Source organism: Cataglyphis hispanica, chromosome 5 (assembly GCF_021464435.1).
Source record: "Cataglyphis hispanica isolate Lineage 1 chromosome 5, ULB_Chis1_1.0, whole genome shotgun sequence".
Classification (NCBI taxonomy): domain Eukaryota; kingdom Metazoa; phylum Arthropoda; class Insecta; order Hymenoptera; family Formicidae; genus Cataglyphis; species Cataglyphis hispanica.
The window spans coordinates 7,668,813-7,684,905 of NC_065958.1; the positions used below are offsets into that span (position 1 = coordinate 7,668,813).

Below are 16,093 nucleotides of genomic sequence, written 5' to 3' on the forward strand. Positions count from 1 at the left end.
TGTATGTATGTATGTATGTATGTATGTATGTATGTATGTATGTATGTATGTATGTATGTATGTATGTATGTATGTATGTATGTATGTATGTATGTATGTATGTATGTATGTATGTATGTATGTATGTATGTATGACGCGCCGTGTTCCACAATTCATTGCCAGTACTGGAAATCTATAATGTACGTAACGTGGACTACAGATTTTCAGCATTAAATTTGGAATACTCCCAATTTAAAATTCTGTTTCTATAAAGCAAAAGTTCGAATATTAATTTTTTATTATATATTATTTGCATTCACACAAAAAATATATAATTGATATATAGTTTTACACTAATCGAATCTATTTTCTGATAAAAAATATATTTCTTTTCTACAGAATTCAGAGTAAATTTTCTGCTATATTCTAGGGAAAAGCTACACTATTAAAATTTAAAATCAATTTCAATTTTCAATGTTGGTCATTCTGAATATACTATGGTCGATTTCCGTTAGCTATCACGTTTCGTTTAGACTCCTTTCCGGTACGGTAACAGAATGACGGGGTTCAGTGAGAAGGTTGGTGTTTCAAAATTCGATATTTTAGATAGTTGAAAAGGCTTTCGTGCCGAGCGTATACGCGGTCGCAATTACTTATCCAGAGAAGCAACATGTAACTTGTTCAACAATCTTCGAAAAAAGGCAATTATTGAAAAATATACAAAAGCTGCGTTACCTCGACTCGTACACGTGTCTATGATGGCGTTCATCGAACAAAAGTTCCAGCACGTTGTATATATCGAATAACGCAAGTCCCGGAATAACATTTTATGATCTTCTTGATCCAATATTTTCAATATACGCACCGCGTATATGCCGGTCCGAACATTGTGGATTGCACATATTGAATTTCTTATAATGTTGCAAGCGATATGCACGTGTACCACATTGATACTGGAGTCTTATACAATTATACAAAGAATTGTTTGACAAGAATAGTATTACGATTATACTATTACGATTTCAGCCAATATTAATAGATGGCCGCGGCCATTTACTTGGGCGATTGGCGGCTATCGTTGCCAAGACCATCTTGCAAGGCAACAAAGTTATCGTTGTACGTAGCGAACAACTCAATATAAGCGGCAATTTCTTCAGGTTTGTAAATCCTTATTTTTTGTATTAGGATAATATCTGATTTTAAATAATTAATATGTTTGTATGATTAAAACAAGCAAAAAATATAAAAATTTAAATAATTAAAAATCTTATAGAATTATAAAATTTGGTATATTGTTTATATGATTAATACATATAAGATCAACACACACACACACACACACACACATATATATATATATATATATATAAATTATTATATTGCATATATTATTTTTACTTTTTCTGCATAAGAAAATATATGCACAATTATATGATTTATATTGTTTATTTTCAGAAACAAGTTGAAATTTATGTCTTTTTTACGTAAGAGATGTAATGTAAATCCTGCACGTGGCCCATTCCACTTTCGTGCACCTAGCAAGATTTTCTGGAAGACAGTTCGTGGTATAGTTAAGATTATATTGATAATATATATATATATAAAATAGAATTATTGCATATGATTACATATTTACCTACATTATCTGATAATACAATGAAAGAAATCTTTTTTATGAGGCTATGATTACATATAATATCTTACAATAGGAAAAATGTCAGAGTAATAAAAAAAAGATCTTTTTTTGTAGGTATGATACCACATAAGACGCAAAGAGGAAAGGATGCTCTCAGACGATTGAAGGTTTACGAAGGATGTCCACCACCGTACGATCGCAGAAAGCGTGTTGTTGTACCTGGTGCCATGAGAGTAATGTGTCTTAAACCAGGCCGAAAGGTAAATCAAATCATATATTCAAGCTCATTTAAATTCTATATATTTAAATTTTATTTATTAAAAAAGCAATGATGGTTTGGTAATTTGCGTCTGAAGTTGGTCTATATGGCCATGATGTCACTTTAAACTGAGCGATAAATCACAATAATTTTGTTCTTATCATAAAATATTGAGACAATATTTACACTAATACAAAACTTCCATTTTTAGTATTGTCATGTGGGTAGATTATCTCACGAAGTAGGATGGAAATACAAGGCTGTGGTTCGTACACTAGAGAATAAGAGACGTGTCAGAGCTATTCTTGAAGTTCAAAAAAGAAACAAGCTTAAGGTATAACTTATATGATCAAGCTTTTTTACAATTATATATTTTTTTAAAATTTGTTAAAAAAAAAAAAATTTTTTTTAATAGTCAAATTTCATAATCGTTGCATTTTTTTTTGCAGAAACTTACTAAGCAAGCTGGTGAAGCAGTTTCCAAAGCCACAGAACCATACACAAAAATTATTAATGACTTTGGATATAATTAACATTATAAAAATAATAAAGTCTTTTAAACTATATTTAAGTATTCTTTTACCTCCCTGTAAAATTACTAGAAAAAAAAATACCTAATTAACTCCAAAGTATATAAAATATGCATAATTCCATCATTAAAAAAATTTTATTAAGGAAAATAAATATTCTTAAAATTAATAATTATTCATGTCATCACATCTAAAATATGTATAATATTAACTCTCTATGGAATCCATGGTAAATACAACTGTTCTACCTCTATCATTATCTTCTTCATCTAGCACTTCATGTTCTTCTTCATCCTCGGAAGAAGAAGATGAAGAAATTAAATTATTTGTATGTCGGAAGTGATAATTCTCAACATTTTGTGGTATAGGACCGATACTGTGCATTCCTATTTGATTAGTTAAACGTTCTATTGCATGTTTTGCTTGAATTTCCTGTTACATATTAAAATATATATTTAATTATGTAAAAATATATAAAAATAATTTCTGAAAAATTTTCTAAAAACATTTTGAAAAAAATTTAATACCTGTAATTTTTTAGTTTGTTCCTTCTGTAATTTTAAAGATTCATCAATGCTTAAGACTTTTGTTGGTCCATGAATTATAAGAGGTGGTGTAGCTGCTGTGACTTCCCAGTTTTTAGGCAGCTTTCTTTGTTTTTCTTTCATTGGATCATGCACATTGTTTTTAGTTGTTTTATATGGCTTAAATGGTTCTTTCTTTTTGTTTGTTTCTTGTGCCTTTTCTACTTTATCGATGATATATTTTACATGTTCCACATCTGAACAATTGTCTGTTTTAAAGGATTCAACTTCTGCTATATCTTCTGGCTTGATCAGGCTTTCTTCATGTGTTACATGTATAATCTTTTTCTTGTGAATACCACTTCCTGTAGGCTATATATTAGAATACAAAAGAATTTTTTAAAAATACTTATTTCAATAATTGACAAAAGCTATTATTAATATTTCATTTAAAGTACAATTAACCTGAGCTAATATTTTTAATGGATCTTCTTCATCATCACTGTCTAGTTCAACAATCTTGGTTGTATTTTCATTATTCTCATCATATTTTCCTGTCCATTCTAATTTAGTCATAGCTACTTTGCCTACGGATGCTATATTAAGTCGCGATAGCAAATTAGCTGCTGTTTCTACTTCATTTCTATGCTCAAGTTCTTTCAACAACTTATCACGGAATCTTACAATCTTCTCTCCTTTATCTGGAAGCTTTGAAATAAATTTTCTGAAAAAAATACAATAGAAGTTAAGAATTCAATATCCAGAATACAATAAAATTTATGTTGTAATAATTTATGTTGTATTACTCACTTGTTTGCAAGAATTTTATTCTGCCTTTCCAAAAGTTCCTCCAACTCAAATTTTTGTTTTTTCTCTAAATCCTCGATATATCCTTGGCTTTCCTTTTTCGAATGAGGTGGTATATCACCAGGTATTTTCTTAATTATATTTTTTGACATTTTGCATTTTTTATATATTTAACAAATTTCTAGAAAAAAAAACAGTTCACTGTGTTGAATAAAATCAATACAGTAAGAAATTACATAAAAAACATATCATTTGCATAACGTGATTAAATATTGGTTTCAAACATCATTAAAAATCGATGCATCGCAATTGCTTGAAAATACTTTTGATATATATTGATATATATTCATTAGCATAAAAATAACCATAGAAAAATATATGTTTCGAGCGATATAAACAATATATTGCAAAGAAACTATTCAAAACAATTGGCTTTTAAAATCTTTCAAATGAACATGTGTTCTTACTACATATGAACGGAATAACAATAAACACATATGTGACATAAAAAAAAAATAAACACGAAGTGTACCATTCTCATGAAGATACATAGTAGTCACCAATCAGATTACAATACTGAAAAGAAACATGCTTATACACATATGTGATACACCATTGTTTTTAACAATTTTATATCATAAATGCATCATGGACAAACACAACATGATGACACAACGAGATATCGCGAGATATTCTCGTTTCGCTTGAATCGATACGAAACGACATATACCAATCAAATGAAGATTCCAATTCCAACCTCAATGGAGTTCGAAAGTGCGAAGTACAATGTTTCGTCTCATCTCCTAAATTGTCATTAAATATACTCTAATAATTCATCGCGGAATCCTGAGAACTCGCTGCCAACTTTAGCGAATTTGGAATCAGCAAACAACGAAATTCTCATGCGGAAGGGGACGTGGAATTGTGATGACTGAAAGCTTGATCGGGGGCAGCGAGCTCGCGAGGCGTATCGTCAATCCTCAGAAATGATGAATTGCAATGGAGGATCGTCCGTGGCTGAGGCATGCAAAACAAGCGCTCCCATGGACAGCAAACCGATCATCACCTGTGAGTTTAATCGCATCTTTTAATCGTTATGTTATGTCGATAACAACGCCGTTTCACTGACGTTCCTGATTTGACTATCTGTCAATTCTCGTGACGTTTCTCTCTTTTTTTTTCTTTTTATTCGAAATAAATGATGTTTATTATTCGGATAAAGTTTGTAGAATGATACATGCTTCAAGATACTTGGTTCACCCGATCTTTCAACATTTTTTTTGTCTTAAGAAACATATGTTAGCTTAACATATTTTAGCAAAAAAAAATATTTTAAATATTCTAAATAATTAAATATTTTCCCGACTTTTTTATATTACATATGAATATCTATATATTTGGATTATAAACTGATTCGATAAAAGTATTAGATGCATTTTGTGATGTATATATATATATATAGATCTTATTTAATTAATATATGCAGGGAAAATGTTATTCTGATTTATATAAAGATGCTATTTTATTACACATATGATGTTTTGATAGGTAGAATAGCAATATAATAATTTGTGTGTGATAACAGGTGCTGGGGATGAGAACTTGTTTTCTACATTGGAAAAGAATTTACTTCAAGCTATACCTGCGGATGTAGTAGAATGGCGTAGATCCTTTAGCAGGCCCATTAAACAAGTTAAGCTTGAAGCTATTTTTGTGCCATTTTCCAGGGATATTTTACCCACTGAGAAAGATTGGCATCTCATAAAACAACCAATTTTTCATATTTATTGGACTGAATGTTCTGTAAGTTTTTATGGAGTTGCTTTGTTTGATACTATAATTTCTTGCTATGTATATATGAGTCAAATAAAAAAGTTGTATGTATAATTTCAAAATATTATTTTTTTTCTTCTATTATGTATTTTGTCAAAGTTAATGTATATAAAAATAACAAATTAAAAGGATCTTAATGTTTAGCAATATCTGGTTGTATATTTTTGATAACTTAGCAGTAATGAATATATTATACATATCTTTTTATAGGATATTGATACTTATAAGACTAGTGTCAGAGATGATATTGATGCCTGGTTAAAAATATTAAATTTATATCATATCCAAGATTGGATGATTGTGTTAGTAGAAACTTATGACATAAAGAAGGCCAATAAACTATTGCCTAGAACAACTGTGTTGGATAAAATACGAAGTGATTTTGCTGCTAAAAATGGTGATAGGTAATTATATTCGAACTATAATTTATATAAGTTCAATAATTATATTTTAATACAGATATGTGAACTTTTATATTTAATTTTTTATGACAAATATTTTTTATATCTAAAAATTATATTTATGATTGCTATAGAGTCTTTGCTGTAATTAATCCAATTAAATCTGAATCTCGTTCTGCTGAATCATGGAGAGGCTTGATAACTCGTATTCGTCATTTGATGTTGACTGCATATGATAGAACTCTTTCACGTTTTGAAGATATTATACGTGAACAAAGAGAAAGGCGAAATAATCCTAATTGGAATTTCTGTCATTATTTTCTTCTACAGGTAGTGCAACGTTCGTTTAAAATCTTTATTTTTGAAATATCTAATCTTGAAAAAAATTTGGTAAGCTCTACCTTTTCTATTACAAAATCGACTTAAAATTGTTTTAGGAAGAATTGGCATTTGCATTGCAAATGTTAGGTCTGTACGATGAAGCATTGGTGCAATATGATGAATTAGATGCTCTCTTTACACAGTTTGTGCTCAATTCTAATGTAGGAGGTATAGCACTTTTCTTTCAAAGTTTAGTTTGGAATAAAGATGCACATTACACAATAAAGAAGAATATTGATACAAAGTAAAAACCTAAATGTAGATAAACTGTTCATAGATACTCCAGGGTGGTTAAATCTGTTTCAAATGCCTCTCAACAACTGGGGAGGTGTGAATTTAAATAATGGTACAAATCATCATTTAAGGTTTCTTATGGCTGAATGTAGGGCATCTTTATTAGATCTTAGGAGTTACTTGTTCAGTAGACAATGTGCCATGTTACTCTTGCTTAATAAACCTTGGGAGGTTTGTATACATATTCAACAATTATTAATAATTAACAAATTGTCATGCAAATATATCTTGAAATATTATTGTAAAGAAAGCTTACTCTTGATACAGGTTGCACAAAGATGTTTATCATTTGTTCATAATACATTGGGTGAATTAAGAATCTTAGAAGTACAGAAGCCTGAGGGATCTATAGAATGTTGGTCATTCCTCTGTGCATTAGAAGTCTTGCAAGCGTGTCAGTTATCTATTTACAATATCGATAATAATCAACAGTTAGATTTATGCTCTTTACATATGGCCAGCTTATGGGCACTTGCAAGAGATAAGGTAAATAATAATGATTCATATATTTGATGCTAGGATTAATTTTACATATCTTTATTCCTTATTATTTTGTAATATTATCAAATAAACATAAATATAATGATATACATATAATGGTATAAAAATAATTCTTGATTTATTTTCATGGCATATTTTTTTTTTCAGTTAGGAAGCTTAGGAAAATTATGTGGCCTAATGCCGGGAAGTGAACCGACTAGTGAACAGTTGCATACAGTTGTATATCTTATAGCAGGCATAGGAGATTCAGAACCACAGGTAGAAAAGAAGTTAACTCCTACGGATAAATTAAAAGAAGCACTTTCGTCCAAAGAAGCATTTAAAAAACAATATTTGGAGCATGCAGAATTAGCCATGGGTACATATAAGCATGTCGGCCGCATTCGGTCAGCCAGATTAATCGGCAAAGAATTAGCACGATTTTATAGCGAACTCGGCGAAAATCAAAAAGCAGTCGCATTCTTATCTGATGCTTTAAAAACTTATGCAGACGAAGGGTGGAGTCACTTGGCTGCGCAAACGCAATTGGAATTGGCCGAGTGTTATAAACGAATGGACGATGTCGAAAAATATATTAAAGTATGCGCAGCAGTAGCTAGTATAAGTGTTCTACATATAACTGTACGCAATACATATTTGGAGGAAATGTTAGGATATATGAAAATGATCTCTTCATCTCAACCATTACTCACGGAGCTCGGATGTGCTTTTATAATACTCAGTATGGAAGCTAAAGTAATGGATAAGGTAGTACAAGACTGTGTAGTTAGTATCGAGATCAATGTACAGAGTTTATTTCCTCGTGAAATAAGATGCACTAGTGCTGCTATTTCTGTAGAGGAGATACAAAAGCCATCTGTACCTAATAAAAAGAAAGGATTAAAAGCACCTGTTGAACCTCCAGTACAATTGTAAGTGTTAGAATGAGTGAAAAGTTATAAACTTTCTTACTTAACAGAAACTTCTGTTTGTATATATAATTCTTCATATTTAAAAAAAATTGTAAAAACAGATATAAGATAGCAAAATCGGAAAAAGATTATTTATATATATTGATATTTTGTAGCATTATATACATACATTTGTGACATAAAATATTTATATTATTATAGTATGTTTTTTTTAAACATGTCGAATTTCAATTTTTGTTTTGTTTCAGGTTATTAAAATGCACATTAGAAGATATGAAATTACTTGATCCTAGTTTGTTACACTTGCAAGTATATTGTTATTTGGATTATAAGGAAGATAGAAGTCTTGGATCTGCTAGCGTTATTAATAAAAATACGAAGCCGCTCGTAAGACGTTCAGATAGTGCGAAACATAGAAAACCTTTAGTTAATGTAAAGGGCGATTTTAGTAAAGCACTTTCATGTGATGAATTTATTATGAAACCTGGAACGAATACATTTATATTGACAAGGAGAGTAAATACACCGGGTTTATATAAAGTTAGCCAGTTATCAATGGTGATAGAAGACAAATTAGAATTTTTATCACCTGTATTGAATCCACGATTATGCTACGAAGTAGCAAAGACGCAACCGACGATATCTGTAAATTGCGGTAGAGATTTACTGGCGGGTCTTATTCAAGATATTGAGTTAGTTATTTCGAGCGGAAGTACAAAAATAACTAACGAAATGAAATTAAAATTACGTACATCACGCGGATTGACGGTGCAGTCACAAAGTGTCGAAAAAGTAATGGTGAAAGAACTGGAGATATCACTGCCAACATGTGAACCATTTCAAATTATAAAAATACAATTAAAAGTTCTAGCTGAACTTCCACCGAAAAAAGATGCTTCATCTATGGAACATAAAGTATTTAAAATTTGTATAATTTACACTATATTCTTTTCTATTTAAAAAATATTACGAATTATTATAAACATTACAATAATTTGTAATTTTTTTCAGTTAAACATTCAATGTCCATGGGATTTAGAAGAGAGCATACTTTTACATTTTGGTCCACCGTTAATGTCTAATATGAAACTTCATACAGCAAAACAAAGAAAATTTATTCAAATAGTTGTAACTGGTTTGACAAATCAACTTTTGCAATTAACTGAACCTGAATTAACTACAATTACGTCGATAGACGTTACCTTTAAAAGCTTAAATCCTATTGCGGGTCAAAGATTAGTGATAGGTAATGGAATGAATGTTTCTTTTATGTGGGAACTTGAAATTGGAAAAGATGAGAGATCTACAATGCCAATAAAGACTGACTTTCGTGTAAAATATATAGCAGTTAGCGATACTGAAGAATTAATTGATACATGTATTGATGATGATCTGTTACACATACATAATTTAGAAAGAATTGAGAAAGCATGTAGCCTTTACAGATGCAATTTTGATATTACAGATTACGTGGTAAGAATACTTATATCTCATTATTGATTAATATATTTTATAGTTATATATTTAAATAATATTCGATCTATTTGAAATAAAAAGACTGGTTTTAATAGTAACTTTTAATATTATAATAATTTTCTCTCGATAAGGTTATTTATTTATTTTTTTTTTTTTATGAAACCTACACTATAAATAAAACATTTTGTACACATATTAGAATAATATATAATGTTAACTCTCTTTTTTAATCTTAACAATACTTCCAGACTTTATTCACAGTATCCTCAAAAGTTGAAACAAGTGGTAGTGGAGGAGAGTTTTGTCGTGCTGGTAGTATGTGCCATCTCTGTCTTACAGTTATGCGCATGTTACCTAGTGTTAGCCCAAATCCTCCACCACAGTTAATGTATGAAGTTCTAGCAGACCAAACTATGTGGGCGGTATGTGGTCGGACTGCAGGCATTGTGTCATTAGAAGTAGTAGAAAAGCAAAGTGTTACATTAGATGTAATGCCTCTGACAAGTGGTTTTTTGCCTCTTCCTGTTGTTAGATTATCTCGATATATACCTGCAACAGAATCGAAAAATGGTGAGTTAGCTACTTTTACCATACTTATATATGATGTGTTATACTTGATTTGGTAAAAAAACTTAATATTTATAGAAAATATAATTGTTATGTAATCTGAAGAAATAGTATTATTAGATTACCTGAACTTTATATAATTATTTTATTTGTGTTTTCATTTTAAGATATCATCCGTAATAAAAATGATTTAGGATCTGGTCCTCGATTAGAACCATTTAGTCCAGGACAAGTGTATAATGCCAGTAAAGCACAGCAAGTGCATGTTTTGCCAGCAGTTCCATCAGAATCGAACTAAAAATTTGTAAATTGCTGTTAAAAATGTGTACACATTTCTGTAAAGACTTGGATTTAGGAGAAACTTTAGAAAATATTTATAATTTGTTTTTGTATCATAACAAACAATTGTGTAAATATTTTTTATTTGCAAAATCGGTAAAGGTATAGACTATATTATTAATGAACATTTTGAAGTAAATCGACATGTTAAACAGTAGTTTGACATTATTTATGTGTGTAAGAGATTATGTTTATTTCAACTTTCTATTACCAAAGCCATAACTTTCTATTACCAAATTCATATTTCAAAAAATTTGAACTTTGCGATTAATAATTTATGCAATGTGATGCCATAAATTTTTTATTAAAAAATTGATAGCTAAAGCTATTTCTTACCAAGCATATATATAATATAAAGCATATATATGTTTTGTATATTAGAATATTTAATATATATACATATATATATATATATATATATATATATATAATTTGTTGTATTTTATTTTATATTTAAATTAGATTTAATGGAAAGATAATGAAGAACATGTTATTGCAATAATATGATGTATATATTATATTATAAGAAATATCAGAAAATATCTATCCTATTTCTTGACTGTGTATTTATCAATTATGATAAATGTCGAGAAAGCTTATTATTTAGTGTTAAATTATGTACTTATATTTTTGTCATTTTGCATTGTGCATATGACAAATAATTCTTTTCCACATACGTTTTTATTTTTTTCTATATATCTATATTTGGAGTTTATTACTGTATGAATTTCCCACACAATATATAACACTATTCTTTTGTTTAAAATGTTTAGATATTTTATACCATCTTAAATTTAAGAGAAATGGTAATATAAGAATATTTTTTTATATCAAATATAGATATATGTTAAATCTATAAATTTGTTATATACACATAAGCTTATTAATATAGATTGTTATATATTTCCATTTTTTAAATTAAGTATAGTAATCTTTATAGATATAATTTTGGTTTACGTAAAATAGAAGTTTATTTAATACTATGTAAAAATATATACATTTTTTTTAAAATAATATTTGTATTTTAAATATATACATGCATAGAAAAGAAAAATATATGAATCGTTTATATTAGTATTTATTCATCAGAATTTGATATTAGGAAGATTTTCTCTTATGTTGCCATGTTCTCTCTCTCTAAAATGTTATAATTTTCTTTTACAGTAACTTTAATTTTCAAATGTAGAGTAATCACACATACAATACTCTTAATTATTGATCTTCATATGTTTCTTAAATCGAAAATATCTCTTAAAAAAGAAATCAGTCCAATATTTATATAAAACTATGGTTTTGTTACTCCACTTTTATATGCATATACTATGCATAAATAAATATCACCACTTTAAAAAATTACATAAGTGTTATAAATAAAGCCTATTATTAAATATTTGCATTTGATAAATAATTCTAACTGTAACAAAGGATACTGTATTATAGCTAATATTAATATGTGATATATGTATAAAATTGTGTATATATAATTATGTATAATGCAGATTATCACTTTTATTATTTTTTAATATAAATAGAATCATAAATAATTATGGGTCTATATGTGTTAATGTTGAGGATATAACTGTAAAATAGTTGTCAGCTGGAATTTATTTTCGACTTTATATTCCAATTTTTGTTATATATTACATATATTAATTTGATAGAAACTGCAAGAATGTTATTCATGTTAAGCTAATGAGATTGCTCTTATATGTAATCTTGTTACATATAAAACAGTTTTTTAAATAGTATTATTATATATTGCAAGTCAGAAAATATTGTATATAATAAAATTTTTATTTTTTATAAATAATATATAAAGATACAATGAAAAAATTGCAAATGAAATTTGTTTATAATAAATATATGTATCTTTATGAAAATTAATATATAAGAAATGTGGTTTTGTTTCCTATATTAAGAAAACAATCTAATATTTTATACAAATTAATAAATTTATTTATTTAAAATTTAAGTTACATTTATAAATTCTCTAATCATTATATATGTATTATGATTAGGTATTTTATTGAATGTATAAGCATAATCTAGTTCTAGTATATACATCTTTTCTGTCAATTATCACTAAAGGAAGTTGTAGGTGTAAAAGTTGAACTACCTCTCATGACAGAGATATAGATTATGTGTTTGCACAAGATTACATTGTATATACTATATAAGTATATATGTATGAGTCTTTCAATTATACATTTCATTTGCATATACATCTACATTTTCCAATAAAATTTAACCTAATCTAACTTAAATCAATCTAACATGATTTTTTATCTGTATAATGTTAATAGCTAGGTAGTGGCTTTTGTGTTAAAAGTAAGCCAAATCTTCTTTTCATTGTAATCCTTTCTCTTGAATATTTATCTTCCACAGAAAATCGAGCTACAAAAAAATATTAGATATCATAAATATATTGCATAAATACATTATTTACTTTTTTTAAATTGTAATTTAACAAATAAGAAATATGAATCTTAAAGTGTAGTTGTTCTTAATAATTTACCTGGATGTGCTGATAATGTAGGTCTTCCATTAGGATCCACTTTCTATAAAAATTGAGCAAACAATTAACAATTTTAAAATATTGAATAATAAAAAACTTGGAATATTCTATTATAAAGGATATATAATATTATATAAATAATATTATAAGATGCAAATAATTTTTATATAAAAATAATTGTATTTTTATTTTATATGTAAAAATAATTATAAATAATTTTATACATTTATCATAATAATTACCTTTAAAGTATATACTCGATCTCCTTTTTCATTCAAATAATACATGAGATACATTTTGGAATATTGCTTTTTTTTATTTATGTTTTTTTATATTTATATAGTGATACAAAATATTTTTCTCTTTCACACGTGTTCTCTCTTTTTTTTCTCTCTAACCTATTTTAATCATATCGTATATTAGAGAGTAAATTATTACTTACAGAAAGATGGCGTTATGTTAGCGTATGATTCTTGCCATAGAATATGCAGTAATAAGATACGACAAGAAGTGACGCTGAGCCAATCACATTTTGCTTTTTTGTAAAAGCAAGAATCTGATTGGCTATGGTTTTCTATTCATGTGTATGATTGTCGCAATCACGCAAAGGAACCATTAGTACTATATCGCACGACGTCATTGCTGTATTGTAAGTATCGCCAGTTTGAAATGATTTCGCGCTGAAAAGTGTTCCGGTGTACGTTCATTTTCATAATGAATTATATATTTTGCTTTTGTCTCATACTATTATGTATAGTGTTTTGCGCACAGTAAGTATTTTTTTAATACTTTAGAGAAGTAAAATCCGATTAGTCAATATGTGACAGTCGTCAAAGTCTCTCTCTCTCTCTCTCTCTCTCTCTCTCTCTCTCTCTCTCTCTCTCTATCCGATAGATTTATATATGAAATATACATAAAAAAATCAATCATCATGAATCTAACAATAAGATAATGGATGCCACATTTTTGCAAAAATTTTTTTGAATACTGTTGCAAATTCGTGTTTTTCACTGAATGTAAGTATAATAAGGCTCCGGTGTATATGGAAGACGCTTTTCATCATGTTCATGTTATTTACGCAATATCGGGGGTGCTGATGCTTATCATGATAACCAGTCGTGTTATTGTTATATTTGAAAAAGAAATTCAAAAACAAGAAAGTTAAGAATTGTGGCGATAACACTCGAAACGTGATAAAAGTCACACCCAAAATTTAGAGATTTAAATAAAATACTTAAAAACATATTTTTATTATCACAAAATTTAACAAAAGGCTTTTATACATTTCCATCTTTCTCTTGTAAATCATCTGCCGACATTTTTGTCTAATCACAAAGATCTATTTCAGATTGATCCATCAATTAAAGATCGAGATTATCTTAAATAAAAGATGATTCTCAACAGAGATTTAATTTATATACATACATATTTATTATCATATTTATTATCACATTCTAACAGACTTCGCGATGTTGTGTGACAGACGTAGGCGCGATGATATTTGCCGGTGATTAGCCGGGAGGAGATGAACAGCCGCACGCACTCGCCGGCGGTACAAACGTGTAGGCGTACTGACTGAAAATTTCTTCTTCATGTGGCGAAGTCAACATATCCACAATGCACACAGGCGTACCCAACGAGAGCCGTCCGGATAGTCAGCTGGGATGTCACTTCCGTTGACAGACAAATCACTGTCAGTGTACGTTTGTCGGCTTATCGTCCGTGACAACGCTCAGTGTGCGATTTGCTCAACCAGGCGGAAAGCATATTATTTTCTAATGTCACGAGAACATTTCCGAGGTAAATAATGATTTATAGGAAAAACCGATTATCGCGTTGTGTCGTTCGCAAAATGACGCGTCCCGCGTCGCGAGTTTAATTTCATGATCATTGAGAGTGAATTATAACGATGAAGCGTCAGTTACGAATATTGGATGCATGGAAAATTCGTGTTAATTGTTATTGTCATTTGTTGAAAGAAGTATCATTGATAGAGTTATCGTTGTTCCCGTTAGTAATTATATATACAATAGGAAGCGCGTAATTGTTCGTAATCTGTGCAAAGGTCATATGTATAAGTGTGCAGGTAGAAGTCGTAGAGATGCGCACGAATCACTGTGAGATTAGTATACTTGTGCTACAATTAGTTTTAATCAATGAATTAAAATAATAATTTATCATTATTAAAAGAAAGAATTATATTGAAAAATCATGCAAAAAGTTTTTAAACTTATATATATGTTATTTTGACATATAGAATTTTATCAAAAGTAATAGAGACAAATGTGTCCGCGTAAAAATAAAAAGAATTTAAACATAATGCGCGCATTGAAAAATCGAGAGCATCTAAGTAATAATAATAATAGTGCTTTTTAAAACTATTTTATATTAAATCTAAATTGATGGTTTTTGAATGTTTTTACAAATTTTACGAATTTTAAGTAATTAATAAATTTTTATTCAATCAAAAAACATCGTAAATAATTATTATTTACATTATTAAAATAAAAATGTCTTATTTCATGTCTTTTTAAGTATGTGAACAGCATAAAAAAATTATTTAGATAATAATATAGTTGTACTTGTAAAATATTGTATTTTGTGCCAGTACATTCGAGTCGGTTTTCAAAATTCTATATACATATATATTTGTGATAATCTAGAAGTTACGAGAGAATTATTATTGTACTGATAGAAATAGTACTTGTTCATATCAACCTCTATCCATAAAAAATAATCGTGCTGATATCGTCAGAGCAACTTTAAATTTGCTTTACGCTATTAATCTCATTCAGTCTAGCAACTAAAACCGATCGCGAATCGTGCTATGCATTTTTAGAGTTTGCTGAATTATCAACTGTGACTGTCACGTGTGTGATTTGTTTTAGATGCAGCGAAGGAAAATTCGTTGGATAATTCAAGTATCGGAGGAACCGCAGCATGTCGAGACTGTCGAGGAACAAATCTTAAGCACGAAAGGTAAGAATTCAAAGAATAAGAAATTTCAATATACATGATTTAAAAGGTGATAATATTGTATGTGTAAAATTTTTACAATTAGAAGAATTCTTATCATTAGAATTTAATTGATATATTATATGATGAAAGATAGTATCTGAATACATCTTTGTATTGTCAT

At 28.5% G+C, this 16,093-nt stretch overlaps 5 protein-coding genes across 14 annotated transcripts in view; 3 read left to right on the top strand and 2 right to left on the bottom strand.

Annotated features, from left to right (window-relative positions):
• Positions 1–421: 421 nt before the first annotated feature.
• Positions 422–2,441, top strand: LOC126850054 (60S ribosomal protein L13a). The gene is made up of 6 exons (XM_050592670.1): positions 422–558; positions 1,007–1,137; positions 1,436–1,545; positions 1,731–1,876; positions 2,087–2,209; positions 2,325–2,441. The coding sequence occupies exons 1-6, from the start codon at positions 538–540 to the stop codon at positions 2,406–2,408; spliced, it is 615 nt and encodes a 204-aa protein (XP_050448627.1). The 5' UTR covers positions 422–537; the 3' UTR covers positions 2,409–2,441.
• Positions 2,442–2,523: 82 nt separating this feature from the next.
• On the bottom strand, positions 2,524–4,196 carry LOC126850036 (DNA-directed RNA polymerase II subunit GRINL1A). Its single transcript, XM_050592639.1, has 4 exons — positions 3,740–4,196; positions 3,395–3,653; positions 2,933–3,301; positions 2,524–2,837 (listed from the first exon to the last, which is right to left on the bottom strand). The coding sequence occupies exons 1-4, from the start codon at positions 3,886–3,888 to the stop codon at positions 2,613–2,615; spliced, it is 1,002 nt and encodes a 333-aa protein (XP_050448596.1). The 5' UTR covers positions 3,889–4,196; the 3' UTR covers positions 2,524–2,612.
• Positions 4,197–4,474: 278 nt separating this feature from the next.
• Positions 4,475–10,812, top strand: LOC126849951 (trafficking protein particle complex subunit 10). The gene is made up of 12 exons (XM_050592423.1): positions 4,475–4,804; positions 5,322–5,539; positions 5,780–5,973; positions 6,105–6,300; positions 6,408–6,519; positions 6,629–6,816; positions 6,913–7,131; positions 7,294–8,057; positions 8,306–8,972; positions 9,069–9,530; positions 9,782–10,103; positions 10,268–10,812. The coding sequence occupies exons 1-12, from the start codon at positions 4,723–4,725 to the stop codon at positions 10,396–10,398; spliced, it is 3,555 nt and encodes a 1,184-aa protein (XP_050448380.1). The 5' UTR covers positions 4,475–4,722; the 3' UTR covers positions 10,399–10,812.
• A 1,560-nt stretch (positions 10,813–12,372) lies between these two features.
• LOC126850077 (H/ACA ribonucleoprotein complex subunit 3) lies at positions 12,373–13,384 on the bottom strand. Its single transcript, XM_050592712.1, has 3 exons — positions 13,197–13,384; positions 12,955–12,997; positions 12,373–12,833 (listed from the first exon to the last, which is right to left on the bottom strand). Exons 1-3 carry the CDS (start codon positions 13,248–13,250, stop codon positions 12,736–12,738), a joined length of 195 nt encoding a protein of 64 aa, XP_050448669.1. The 5' UTR covers positions 13,251–13,384; the 3' UTR covers positions 12,373–12,735.
• A 238-nt stretch (positions 13,385–13,622) lies between these two features.
• Positions 13,623–16,093, top strand: part of LOC126849941 (dystrophin-like) — a 392,976-nt gene continuing 390,505 nt past the window's right edge. For 5 of the 10 annotated variants that reach the window (XM_050592379.1, XM_050592374.1, XM_050592381.1 and 2 more), the window contains exons 1-2: positions 14,450–14,754; positions 15,843–15,933. Coding sequence is in view for 9 of the 10 variants with exons in the window: in XM_050592374.1 (XP_050448331.1) it covers positions 15,843–15,933 (91 nt within the window). In the remaining variant the exon portion in view is untranslated. Of the gene's footprint in view, positions 13,725–14,437; positions 14,755–15,842; positions 15,934–16,093 lie in introns of those variants that run through there. The other 5 variants (XM_050592384.1, XM_050592380.1, XM_050592375.1 and 2 more) reach the window with 5 other exon arrangements.